The 12969-nt window shown below is 37.7% G+C and overlaps 2 protein-coding genes across 2 annotated transcripts; one reads left to right on the top strand and one right to left on the bottom strand.

Annotated features, from left to right (window-relative positions):
- Positions 1–41: 41 nt before the first annotated feature.
- LOC110175344 (aminopeptidase Ey-like) lies at positions 42–7432 on the top strand. The gene is made up of 20 exons (XM_020941511.2): positions 42–1698; positions 2165–2307; positions 2754–2890; positions 3235–3361; positions 3503–3657; positions 3741–3854; positions 4034–4177; positions 4282–4347; positions 4418–4483; positions 4580–4752; positions 4856–4932; positions 5708–5841; positions 5914–5969; positions 6039–6186; positions 6268–6359; positions 6424–6534; positions 6620–6787; positions 6862–7002; positions 7119–7197; positions 7277–7432. The coding sequence occupies exons 1-20, from the start codon at positions 1100–1102 to the stop codon at positions 7430–7432; spliced, it is 2886 nt and encodes a 961-aa protein (XP_020797170.1). The 5' UTR covers positions 42–1099.
- A 1157-nt stretch (positions 7433–8589) lies between these two features.
- On the bottom strand, positions 8590–9294 carry mespaa (mesoderm posterior aa). The gene has a single exon (XM_020941510.2). It carries the CDS (start codon positions 9292–9294, stop codon positions 8590–8592), a length of 705 nt encoding a protein of 234 aa, XP_020797169.2.
- Positions 9295–12969: the final 3675 nt, after the last annotated feature.

The raw sequence follows: 12969 nt of genomic DNA, 5'->3' as shown, positions 1-12969 counted from the left end.
AAGGGAAGAAAATATATAATAATTTGTACCTACATTTGAATCAACCTTCATTGCAAATTCTGTTCTATTTCCCCAGTGTTTACTCACAAAGTGGCATCAGTCAGTTGAGATAATAAGGTTTAAATGCACATCTTTTTAAGTAGTTACAAATCTGTATACAGTGCTGTATATTTCTTGCACATGTAGCATGTAATGAATCCCACGATGTAGGCTACAATTTGACCAAAAAAGAAAATATTAACTTTTGAATCAGATTATGGAAGCACAAATTGACAACAGTTTTTTTTAATCTTACTCGTGAGATAGACAGAGGCCATAAACAGATACCCTTTACATCATAAATCTCTTGATGAAATCAGCTGATCTGTAGAAAATTTACAAATCTTAAATCATTGCCTCCCGCATGACTTGAGTGTATAAATGTACTCCCTACATTATTATATGTTTCTCTTCTAGTATGGAATGTTCATCTTAAAAGGTCCATAGTACGCTATTGTCTGATCTGTGTTATAATGTTGTTTCCTCACCAAAAACATACCTGGAAAAAAACTGTTCCACTTTGTGGTGTATTGTAATAATACAGGAAGTGCTCCACTCTGTTTTTAAAATCTATGCACTTTCACTAAAACCATCTGGATATTTGGAATTGCCAGTCTCTATTGAATTAAGGGTAAAGTGTAGCTGTAAATATACCTCTAGATGACATCACAAGGTGGAACAGAGGTTTTTGAGCTTTGAAGATGAAGACAGACTAATAATAAAGGGTGTGAATGCAACAAAACATAACTCCACATGTTTTTGATGAGGTGACGGCATTATAACATGACTTAAAGCTCACAAGAGTCAATTTTGTGTAATATACGACCTTTAATATTCCATATGCTCTGGTGCACTTTGAGATAGGCTCTCAAGGGGCCTTTGTTAAGCAATGTAAGTATTAAGTTCACAGGATAGGCAGAGGTCTTATCACCACTTTTTACAATTTTGTTCCTGTTGGACTTTCAGCTATCTCTTTTTTTTCACCAGAAAGTCAAACATTAACAAAACTATAATCTTGTTCCCATAAATAGGTAAATTCATCTTGGTATTTCTTTCAGACATGGCAAAAGGATTCTTCATCAGCAAGGCGGTGGCAGGGACTTGTGTCTTTGTGGCTATTGCTGCCACTGCCACAATCATAGCTCTGTCTGTTGTGTACTCTCAAGAGAAGTCCAAGAATGAAGTCCTACCAACCGTCGACCCCAGCATCACTACAACAACTCTGTCCACAGCCCCCCCAGGCCCAAAGGAGCCATGGCAACAATACAGACTCCCGGACTCACTGGTTCCTATCACCTACCATGTAACTCTTTGGCCCAGACTAGAACCAGTTGTGGGTGACTTTTTCATCTTTTCAGGGAATTCAACGGTCTTGTTTAAATGTGTGAAGGCTACGGATCTGATCTTAATTCATTCGAACAAACTCAATCTGACCACTTTTGACAACTTCCATGCCAAGTTGACAGGACTCAATGGAGCAGAGGCACCAAAGATAAAGACGACATGGCTGGAGGTTCCCACTCAGTATCTGGTGATACAGCTGCATGGAAATCTTCAACCTGGCAACACATATGAGCTGTTTACTGAGTTTGTAGGAGAGCTGGCTGATGACCTGGGAGGATTCTACAGAAGCGAATACTATGAGGATGGCATCAAAAAGTGAGGATGGCTAGGTGTTAAGATATCTCTGCCTTTATTTGTTGATTGATTCACTTACTTATCAAAAAGGGACACAATTAAGGTAGTTATTATATGCAAATTACAACAGCGCTAAAATAAAAAGTACAATATGTGACTGTGGGAGATGCATCTTCCTTGTCAACTGTTTGGCTCCATAGAGATGTTTTGCTTTGCCTGGAATGTTCCAAAGTATGGAATTAATCTTCTCTATTGTACATGTCAATAACATGTTTTATAGCTCAAAATAAGCCTACCGCTAACATGCGTTTATGTGTGCAGGGTCCCCTCTCCAATGAACTGACTAGTAACTTGACCTCTTTGTTTCCATGGAGACAAATAATGTGTACAATGAAAGATTTCATGCAAAGTAATAGCACCTCCATGGAGACAAGCAGATGCTCCACCAGAAAGGTTACACAGCTTTAAAATGTTTTGATGTTTTTAGAGTCTTGGCCACAACACAAATGCAGCCAACCGATGCCAGGAAAGCCTTTCCCTGTTTTGATGAACCGGCAATGAAGGCTGTCTTCTACATGACCCTTCTGCATCCTCATGGGACTGTGGCTCTATCCAACTCTCTAAGCTATGGCAAGTTCACACTTAAGATAAGATATAAGTTTATTGCTCTCACAGTGGAGAAACTATCATTCACCTTAGTTAGTAATGTACAGTGGTGGAAGAAGAGGAGTGGATGTCGATTTTGTTATTTATGTAAAAGATACTGGAGCAAAAGTACCACATGAAAAATACCTACCTAAGTAAAAGTGTTTAAGGACCAATAACAATGTACTTAAAGAGTAAAAGTTAAAATGTTGTGGAGAAGAAAGTATAGACACCGTCTCTCAAATGTAGTGAAGTAAAAAGTATCCACTTAAAAATCTACCTAAGAAAAGTATAGATACCTAATGTATACTTAAGTAGGCCTACGGTATGTCACTACTTTTACTTTGTTACATTCCACTACTGGATAATGTGTGTATGCATGAATCATTGCTATACTGCCATAGGTCATAATCTTTTTTCTTGTCACACAGACCCAGTCAATGTCACAGTAGACGGACACAATCTTATAAGAACCAGCTTCATGGCCACGGAGGTTATGTCATCTTATCTACTGGCGTTTGTGGTGTGCGAATTTACTTACATTGGGAACATGGATACTGGCGTTTTGGTAACTTTTTTGTTTTTATTTATTTTATTTTATTTTATTTTTTGCACTGAGAGTTTGTCAATGTAATACTTCACTGAACAGAGCCAAATCACAATTTAACACAACACACAACAAATGGTTACTTACCTTAAAAACTAATAAAATTTATTTGGGCTTACGACGAAACTATGTAGGCTACTGCATTTCAATGCATACAAAGCCTCCTTATATGCACACTACTGCAGCCGTGGATCTATTCAACTTGGCTTTATTTTGCAAACTAAAACAGGACAACATGGTACAATGCTGCCCTCTGCTGGACGTTGTTTGCACAGTAAGATGACCTGTCCTATTGCTTTATGCAGATCAGAATCTGGGCTCGTCAAAAGGCCATCGCCGAGGGACAAGGAGAGTATGCCTTGAATATAACTGGCCCTATCTTGTCCTTTTTCGAAAATTACTACAACATCTCCTATCCTTTGAATAAATCAGGTATGCAATGGACCTTCTCATCATGTCATAAATCCGATTCTCAACAACATTGAGGTTTTTTAGATACTAAAATTAAAAAGTTGTTGCCCTTTTGTAGTGGTTGCATCTATGAAAAGGTTTACGTTTAGTCATTGGTTGCAGATCAGATTGCTCTGCCAGACTTTGGGGCGGGAGCTATGGAGAACTGGGGCCTCATCACCTACAGGGAGACTGCCCTTCTGTACAACCCTGGTGTCTCATCTAATGGAGACAAAGAGTGGGTGGCCACGGTCATAGCACATGAGCTGGCTCACATGGTACAGTAGCAGTGTTAACAAGTCAACAGTTCACCTTGTAGCTTATATAATTATAATTTATGACAACATTGATCTGTATCTAGTGGTTTGGAAACCTGGTGACCACAAAATGGTGGAATGACCTCTGGCTAAACGAGGGCTTTGCTACTTATGTCTCTTACCTTGGTGCCAATTTTGCTGAACCAGATTGGAATATGGTGAGCTCTGGTTTGAACAATTTTATTATTATTATTATTATTATTATTATTATTATTATTATTATTATTATTATTATTATTATCATTATTATTATCATTATTATTATTATTATTTATTATAATTATAATTATTATTATTATATTTTTTTTTTTTATTTTTTTTGTATCAAACTTTGTAGAAAGATCTGATAGTCCTTAATGAGATTGTAGGTGTGATGGGAGTAGATGCTCTGGCCTCCTCCCACCCTCTCTCATCCAGGGAAGATGAAATCCTGAGGCCAGAGCAGATCAATGAACTTTTTGATGCCATCACATACAGCAAGGTAAAGTCAAATTTTAAGTGTCTCTGTAATGAGATCTACACACCCTCCTTTAACATAAAAACTTCTGTTTTTTTTTTTTTTCCTTTTTTTTTTTTTATTCCCAGGGGGCTGCAGTCCTCCGAATGCTTTCTTTCTTTATCACAGAGGAGGTTTTTACTAAAGGCCTTCATGTAAGTAAGATAAGATGAGTTGTGCTTCTAGATATCATCAATTCATTTCAAACCATTTTATTTCTTGCAGACATACTTAGACACGTTCAAATACAAAAACACTGTCTACCAAGACCTCTGGGAACACCTACAGATGGTAAATGGCATTGTGGTGTAATTTTAGTTGATATACAATATAATTACGGCATGATAAATGGGCATTTGTTTAAAAAAAAACTAACTTTTTTCTCAGGCTGTATTTTCTTCAGGCATCTCATTGCCTGACTCCATTGAACAAATAATGAACAGGTGGATTCTTCAGATGGGTTTCCCTCTGGTCACTATCAATACCCAAACTGGACAAATTATGCAGAATCACTTCCTATTAGATCCAGACACTCCAGTGGACAGGCCCTCACCATTTCAGTAAGATTTTATTTAATTTTTTTAAATACCACATCAAATTATTTATCACTAAGCTAACCTCATTTTGTGCATCACTGGATGGTGAAAATCCATGGTGGTGAAGATATGAATGGATTGTTCCAGTGACATGGATTAAAAATGGTGCAGAAGAGAAGCAGTACTGGCTCACTAAAAAAGATGGTGAGTTATGTCAATACATTGAATTTGTTGAATGAAATAAGATGGATAGATGGATGGATAGATGTGGGTAAAATTGTTCTTAAGTAAAAGTACATTTACTTGAAAATAATACCACATATCAAGTGGTCCACAAAACTACTCAGTTAATGTTAAAAAAGTATTTTGGGGACACTACACAAGAAAAAAATCAAAAATACCTAGAAAGACTGGTGTCTGACATTGCATTGTAGGCTGCTTCTCGACAGATCTGATGTGTAACTTGGTCTGCTTTGGTCTCTGTGGAGATAGGAAAGTTTAATACAATACTGGGAAACATTCCAGACAAAGCAATAACATCTCCATGAATAAATATATTTGACAGACCCTTCCCCAGAAAAATTACACAATGTGCTTTTAAACAATGCACAAAATATGGTTAGAAAGATAAAACTAACATTGAAACAAATCAAAAAGCAGTGCAAGTGTAATGCACTGATAATTTAAAACTGTAGGAAGAGTAATCAGAACTTTTACTCAAGAGTAGTTATTAATTTTTTCAATTACTTCAAAAGTATGGTGACTCAGAGAATTACAGTTCTATTAAGCTCGTGCTAGTAAATATACCTAGTTACTTAATCACCTGATCACTCTAATTACCACTGCAAGATTCAGTTTCCAAACCTCTATGCAGATCACAGAAAAGATAAACCTCATGGTATATTACTAATTCATCACAGAATCAAAATATTAAGTGAATGTATAAAGTTTGATTGTGTCATTATTGTTATTTGCACAGCTACCAACACTGAAATCAAAACTGCTCCTGGCGAGTGGTTGGTGGCCAATATCAACATGAAGGGCTTCTATAGAGTGAACTATGACAGTGAAAACTGGGAGCGCCTTCTCACCAAGCTATCCACTAACCCTGAGGTAAAATAGCCAAACAAAACTTGAACTGATTTAAAATACCTTCAAGAAATAATTGTCCATGTTTTATATCAGGCCATTCCAGTTATAAACAGGGCACAGGTTATAGATGATGCTTTTAATCTTGCAAGGTAATGAGACAGTAATGTATTTTAGTAGCACATTGCCACTGAACTAACTAAATAAAATGACTGTTTTAGAGCAAAGATTATAGACACAACACTAGCTCTGAGGACAACTGCATTCTTGGATAAGGAGGTGGAGTACATGCCCTGGCAGACTGCTAGACGTAATCTAAACTATTTTTATCTTATGTTTGATCGCAGTGAGGTCTATGGCCCAATGCAGGTGAGCAATTAATTGTGGTTTTCAGGTTTCTCATTGTGTAATAATAATAAATAACATTAATATTTGTATGTTTAATCTTAGGCATACATAAAGAAGAAGTCAACTCCTTTATTTAACTACTTTGAGATGATCACATCAAACTGGACACAGATTCCTAAAAAACACACTGACCAGTAAGTTTTGTAAAGGCTGAATGTGGATGCACTAGTTGCCTGTAACTCCATATCTTACTTGCAGATACAATCAGGTAAATGCTATCTCCATGGCCTGTGGCACAGGAGTGGCAGGCTGCCAGGAGCTGGTCACTCATTGGTTCAAACAGTGGATGCAGAACTCCACTAACAACCCGTATGTTGCCACAAGCTTGCTTTTTTATTTCTTTTTTAATTTTTATTGGCAGGTCTATCATACCATTCTTTTAATTTTTTTTTAGAATTATTGCCAACCTGCGATCCACAGTGTACTGCAGTGCCATCCAAGCAGGAGGAGTGGATGAATGGAACTTTGCATGGGACATGTATAAAAATGCTACTGTTGCCTCAGAAGCTGATAAACTTATGTATGCTCTGTCCTGCACTGAACAGCCCTGGCTACTCAACAGGTATGTATATCATGTCAGTAAAAGGAATGTTAATTTAACTGTTCTCGAGAAATCATATTTTTTGTATTTTGTAGATATCTAGAATATAGTCTGGACCCAAAGATGATACGGAAGCAAGATGCTACCTTCACTATAGTTTATATTGCCCGTAATCCCATTGGTCAGCCTTTGGCTTGGGACTTTATCAGAGCAAAATGGAATTACTTATATAACAAGTGAGGTTCCATAATGTATTGTTTGATTTAAACATGTGCATTTATTCCAATATAAGCATATAGGCTGTAGAATAAATTTGAAAACATTTCTTAAAATGACCTCATTGTTGTTTTAGTTATGGAGGTGCAATGTCATTTGGAAGACTAATCAGTGGTGTAACTGAACGGTTTTCGTCAGAGTTTGAATACAAACAGGTAATGTCACTAATGTTTTCTACTGATACCAAATGCCACTGTAGGGTCCTCTTCAATAATTTGTGGCCTTTATCTACAGCTGCTCCAGTTCAAAGAGGAGCATTCTGGACAGCTGGGTTCAGCCACAGCAGCTCTGGAGCAGGCCCTGGAGAGGACCAAGGCTAACATGAACTGGGTGACTTTAAACAAAAAGAAAGTGTATGATTGGTTCATTGGGGAAACCTCAGCACTGTAAAAAATAATATTGTTATACATAATATAATGTATAGTGTATATATATACATATACACATACACACACACACACACATATATATATATATATATATATATATATATATATATATATATATATATATATATATATATATATATATATATATATATATATATATACACACACACACACACACACACATATAAATATAATATACACACACACACACACATATATATATATATATATATATATATCACACACACACACATATAAATATATATACACACACACACACATATATATATATATATAGTTATAGTTATATATGTTATATATATTATATATTGTTGAAAGATAACTTCTTATTTTACTGACTAATCGATAAGGCATATACTACCTCCATATGTATCGCTGCCTGTCTTTAGTTAATTCTCATTCAAATGTTATTCAACTGAAGTTCAGCATATCAAAGTAAGCCGGGATCACAGGATTGTTTATGTTGACACTACAGTGGCATAATAAGACAGCACAGAATGACTCTCTTTAGCACTTATTATTTTCTAACACAAAATCAACCTGGCTTAGAGTGCTAGATAATAATACAATTAGCCTTTTCCAAGATCAAAGCTGTAATTCCTCATTACATAAAACTTTGAGTCCTGTAGTGGCTTATCATGGCAGTCCTCTGGAGGTCTTAAGCACAGTTTTGTTTACTCAAGATAGAGAAGCTGACAGGTCTTCATGGGGGTCTTTCTCTAAATACTTTAGAGAGGATGTGTTGACTGTTTAGCACCTCACTGCTGGCTGCTGGCATCAGCTGCTCTGTTTGTCTAAGGAAGTGCAATTGGGCACCTGTTCATAAATTATATTTTTACCTTCCAAATAAAAAAAATTATAATTCTGATTCTGAAGAAGTTTGAAGAAGTTGTAATAATGGACAAACCATAATCATGGAATAAGTGGAGAGAAAAAGATTGCTTTTCAAATTTAAATATGTTTAATGATGTATAAAAGTGAATAAATAACATTTTGTATAAAGCACAAAGATAACAAATAAGTAGAAAGAATTTGTCTTAAAAATATTCTTCTTATGGCTCATTGATACAATGAAAATATGCATTGTTTGCAGTAATCTTAGCAGTGTCCATTGAAGCCCATGTCTGGGTACTGCTGTTAAGGCATCCAGTACTGCTGGGGGGTGTAAGAAAGTCCAGCGGGGACCGTCACAGGAGTAGTGTAGGTGCTGGGTCCAGCCGGCTGCAGACTGCTGCTGCAAGGGGTTTCCTGCAGTGAGCTGTAAGTGAACAGGCCTGGCTCCATAGGACCTGAAGACCTCTTCTCCAGGACCTCCTCGGTGAGGCCCAGCTGAGCAGACAGGTGGGAGATGTAGCGGATTGTGAAGCGCAGGGTCTCGATCTTGGTCAGAGTTTGTCCCTCTGGAGCCACAGATGCTGGGAGGTAAGACCTGAGGTGGTGCAGGGCTTTGGTCAGATCCCTCATCCTCAGCTTCTCCCTCTTGCTGGCTGTTTCCCTCTTCTTCCCTGGATACCTGGACCTGGACTTCTTAGTGGCAGAGGTGGTGGAAGCAGGCTTGGCTAGGATCTTGGTGGTAGTGGCCATCTGCTGGCGTTCACTGCTGAAGAAGAAACAGTCCAGTGGCTCTGGCTCGGCTTTGACTTGGAGCAAGTTTGGAGAGAAGCAGAAGGAGTCCACAGAGGATGTAGGAGACAGGCTACTACAGGCACTGAAATAGCCAGGGTCTGAGGAGGGATCAAAGGCCAAAGGATCACAAGACTTATCCAGCAGGGCATCGCAGTCGAAGAGGAAGGAGCTGGCATCCTCCTGAGGCTGCTGTGGAGAACAGTACGACATGTCCATGGTTGCTGTAGTCAACCTGTAGATTCTTCTTTGAGCTGTCACAGAGATGCTTGTAGGGCAGGCAGAATAGAGTGAGGAGAAACTGTCTGTTCAGGCCTTATATGTGGTGGGAGGTGTGAAATGTCACCTCCAGGCAGCTGCCCCTGCTCCTGAGAGGGTCTGGGACCAGGGCTGACACCACGGACAGGGGGTCCCATGGGAAATGGGACAGGACCTGGACAAGGTGTGACCTGTTCACTCCACAAGACCACAATCCAGGAACAACGACAGTGCCATAATACATGCTGGACTTCATGATAGGGTCAGATATGTATTTCTGTATGATGATCCATAAAATGTTGCTCAAGTGACAGAGGCTATGTGCAAAATATAATTAACAAAGTATTGGTGAATCTTGTAATGATCCTCTAATCTCTCATTAGTGACACCCTTGTGCACTTGAAGTCAGGCCACAGAAGTGTGCCAGGCAGCTGGGAGGTGTCAGGACTTTGCACCTCATCCTGTTTAGACAACAGCTCTCAGACCTGGGAACAAGAACAGAATATAGAATTATTTTCCATATATTAAAATTCTACAAGCATTCCAGCTTTATATTGAAATCTATTAGCCAAGCTGTAGTTTATAAGTTAGTTTAGGTTTATATTTTATTTACCACTATTTATTTACTAATGATGGCATTTTATTGTAAATCTATTATGTTTTGTTGTATCTAAATGTACAGATAATCTTAACTGTATCTGGCTATGGGATTCTAGTAAAAGTTAATGTGCTGTCCGTGGAGGTGAGTTGAGCGCATTATTCCCACAAAGCGCTGTGTTACATTTGGCTCCTGTGCTGAGGCTGAGGTGCCAGCTATGGACCAGGACGTGTCAATCACCCCGCGCAAACCCCAGTCATCTCCAGTATGCAACAATAACATGCTCTGTAATTACAAAAAAACATTTGGGTGACTATAGGGGATTTGACTAAGATCATTTTCCACATTTAAAATTCTCAAATTAAATCTGAATCACTTACTTCTTTCTGCCGAATGTTTTATAGTACACGTTCTCGAGCTGGAATGAATGCATTGTGTAAGTGTATAATGCCACATACAAAAAGCTGGGCTCACGTTTGAAACAGACTTATAAAGTGTGTGACAGAGAACTGACCTAGCGATCTCGATATTTGTGGGCTCAGATTGATAAGCATAGTCGATACACTATAGTACTATATATATAGGAGACAATTAACTATACACAACACGATAATGCTCCTTCAAATTTATGTTTTTTCAGTCTAATGCAACTTCATGCAGGGACGTATCATTGAATCATTGAGAATACAAATCTTTCCTATTTTACATGTGTTCCGAACACCACCTCTCTCTCTCTCTCTCTCTCTCTCTCTCTCTCTCTCTCTCTCTCTCTCTCTCTCTCTCTCTCTCTCTCTCTCTCTCTCTCTCTCTCTCTCTCTCTCTCTCTCTCTCTCTCTCTATATATATATATATATATATTATAATACATGCACAACTTCCACAGAGCAGAAACTCAACAATTAAGCATTTTAGAGACATGACCACCATCATAACAAAGAAAACTGAAGAAGGCAACCCAAGAAAATCAGTGTCACGGGAAACTGATGATGTTAGAAATGCTTTTGTAAAGTATCAGAGTTATATTACAAATACTTATGAGGATTGGTGATCATGTGACATTGACTTTCTACATAATAGCAATACACAAAAAGCAATAAACTGACTACAACCCTGATGTTAATTTTCATTTAGGATTGATGCTTCCTGGCTCTTTCATGTCCAATGATGTGCTGTTAGCTGCTAATTGTTTTTCTTTACACTCCTCTTAGAGCCCATGCAGCTGTCACTTTTTACATTCCACTTGAAGCTTAATGAGAGAGGATATCCTTCCCTTAATCCACATTAGGCCTGACGGTGTTTACTCACATGTAATGAGTGAATCATCAGCACAGCAGTGCCACCTTTTCATCCTCCAGCCCTCAGTGTATTAGCCTGGCTTTGATGAAAGGCCTAAGTGAGTATATTAGGCTGTGTGTTAGGCTTTCTGCTTGCATTTCAAATAAACCGCATATATGTGGCAAACTAAACACTCTGGGCTAATTCCTTGGGCTGATATGTAAATCATTCCCTATAAATATTAAAAGATTCTCGGCTGGCTGAAGGCAGGTAATTAGGGCCCTCGGTGAGAGAAGGGGGGGGTGAGAAAGATTGGTATAGGAGTCTAGACTTAGTGGTGCCAAGGACCTTTCTCTGTTTGCTGAGGCTCATTATCAAAGGTATCCCAAATAATGTGGGCATACGGTGAAGGGGATTAAACCTGAGCTGCTATATCATGACTTTTAAATAGCAGGTAACCGATAACTTTTACAAATTGCAACTAGATTATAAAGCAATAATTGGGTTTTTGGTGTTCATATTTTGACATTGAAAAATCTGTAGCTCAAGAAATAATTAACAGCACTGTAATATAGATAATCTATATTATCTATCTTGTAAATAATGGAGATTTACTGGTTTTCTTGTTTTGTGATATCATAATCTTAGGTTACAAAGCAGACTTTTTTAGGTTATGTGATTTTTAAAAGACCAGCATAATTTGGATGTTTAAAAGAATATTGTGAGGAACTGTGTGCAACCAAAACTGCCCATAGTAATAAAGTACAGGTGGTGAGAAGAGCATAAGCAAGGGTACAGGTACAGCAATGCAGCCTTAAGTGCATTGAGGGTTGGTGGGACATAGGCATTAGTTTGGGCATGGCAAAAAATGTAAAAATGTTTTTGTTATTATTATTCACAATCCACCACTGCTGTACCACTTAATACATTTTAAATCATTTTTTACTCTTGCCTGATTCTAGTCATTAAGGGATATAAGGTAAATAAATATTTGTTATAGTGAGGTAAACTGAAAGTAGCCTGCAGTGGACAGGTTATATTATTCCTTTGTGGGATATTCCACATCTTCAAATCTATCACACTTTTGCTGCTAGGGGTGTGAAGATTATTATATAGATCAATTAATGACCATTTTATTTAGCAATATTAAAATACCTAATTTCTTCTTTGCCTAAAAACACCAGGCATTGCTATATGTTGCCAGCAAAGTGCCTGTATTTTAGAATTTAAAGGTCCTACATAACACAAAATTGAGTTTTTAGTCATGTTAGACTGGTGTTACCTCCTCAAAAACATACCTGGAGTACTCCTTGTTTATTTATCTGTCTACATCTCCAAAGCTCAAAATGCTCTGTTCCACCTTGTGATGTCATGTAGTGGTAGTTTTCAAGTTAACAACTCAATTTACCTTTTGTTCAACAGAGATTGCCAATTTCAGGGTTGACATTAGATCATGTGTCTCTCACGAGACAAAATTACCAAAGGATTGTTTACATAAGAGAAAAATTAAATTGTGAGAATGTGTTTAATAATGTAATAACATTTGGATTGGACAAAAAAGTGCTGCGAGTTACATTTCCTAAGCTTTAGTTCCAAATAGCAGTGCTACAATGACAGTGAAAACATTAAATAAAGTCAAATGATAATGATATGGCCTTCATTGTGAACTGTACTGCACTTAATTGTGGACTGTACTGGAAATTATGTCTTGTCCAAATGACTAAGGTTTATGCAATTTAAAAGCACAATGGCGCACTTCCTGT

The sequence above is a fragment of the Boleophthalmus pectinirostris genome, unplaced genomic scaffold (genome assembly GCF_026225935.1).
Source record: "Boleophthalmus pectinirostris isolate CB_2022bp ecotype Guang Dong unplaced genomic scaffold, ASM2622593v1 HiC_scaffold_19, whole genome shotgun sequence".
Lineage (NCBI taxonomy): Eukaryota > Metazoa > Chordata > Actinopteri > Gobiiformes > Gobiidae > Boleophthalmus > Boleophthalmus pectinirostris.
Note: the sequence above shows the minus strand (reverse complement) of the source record. Positions and strands in the feature narration are given on the sequence as shown.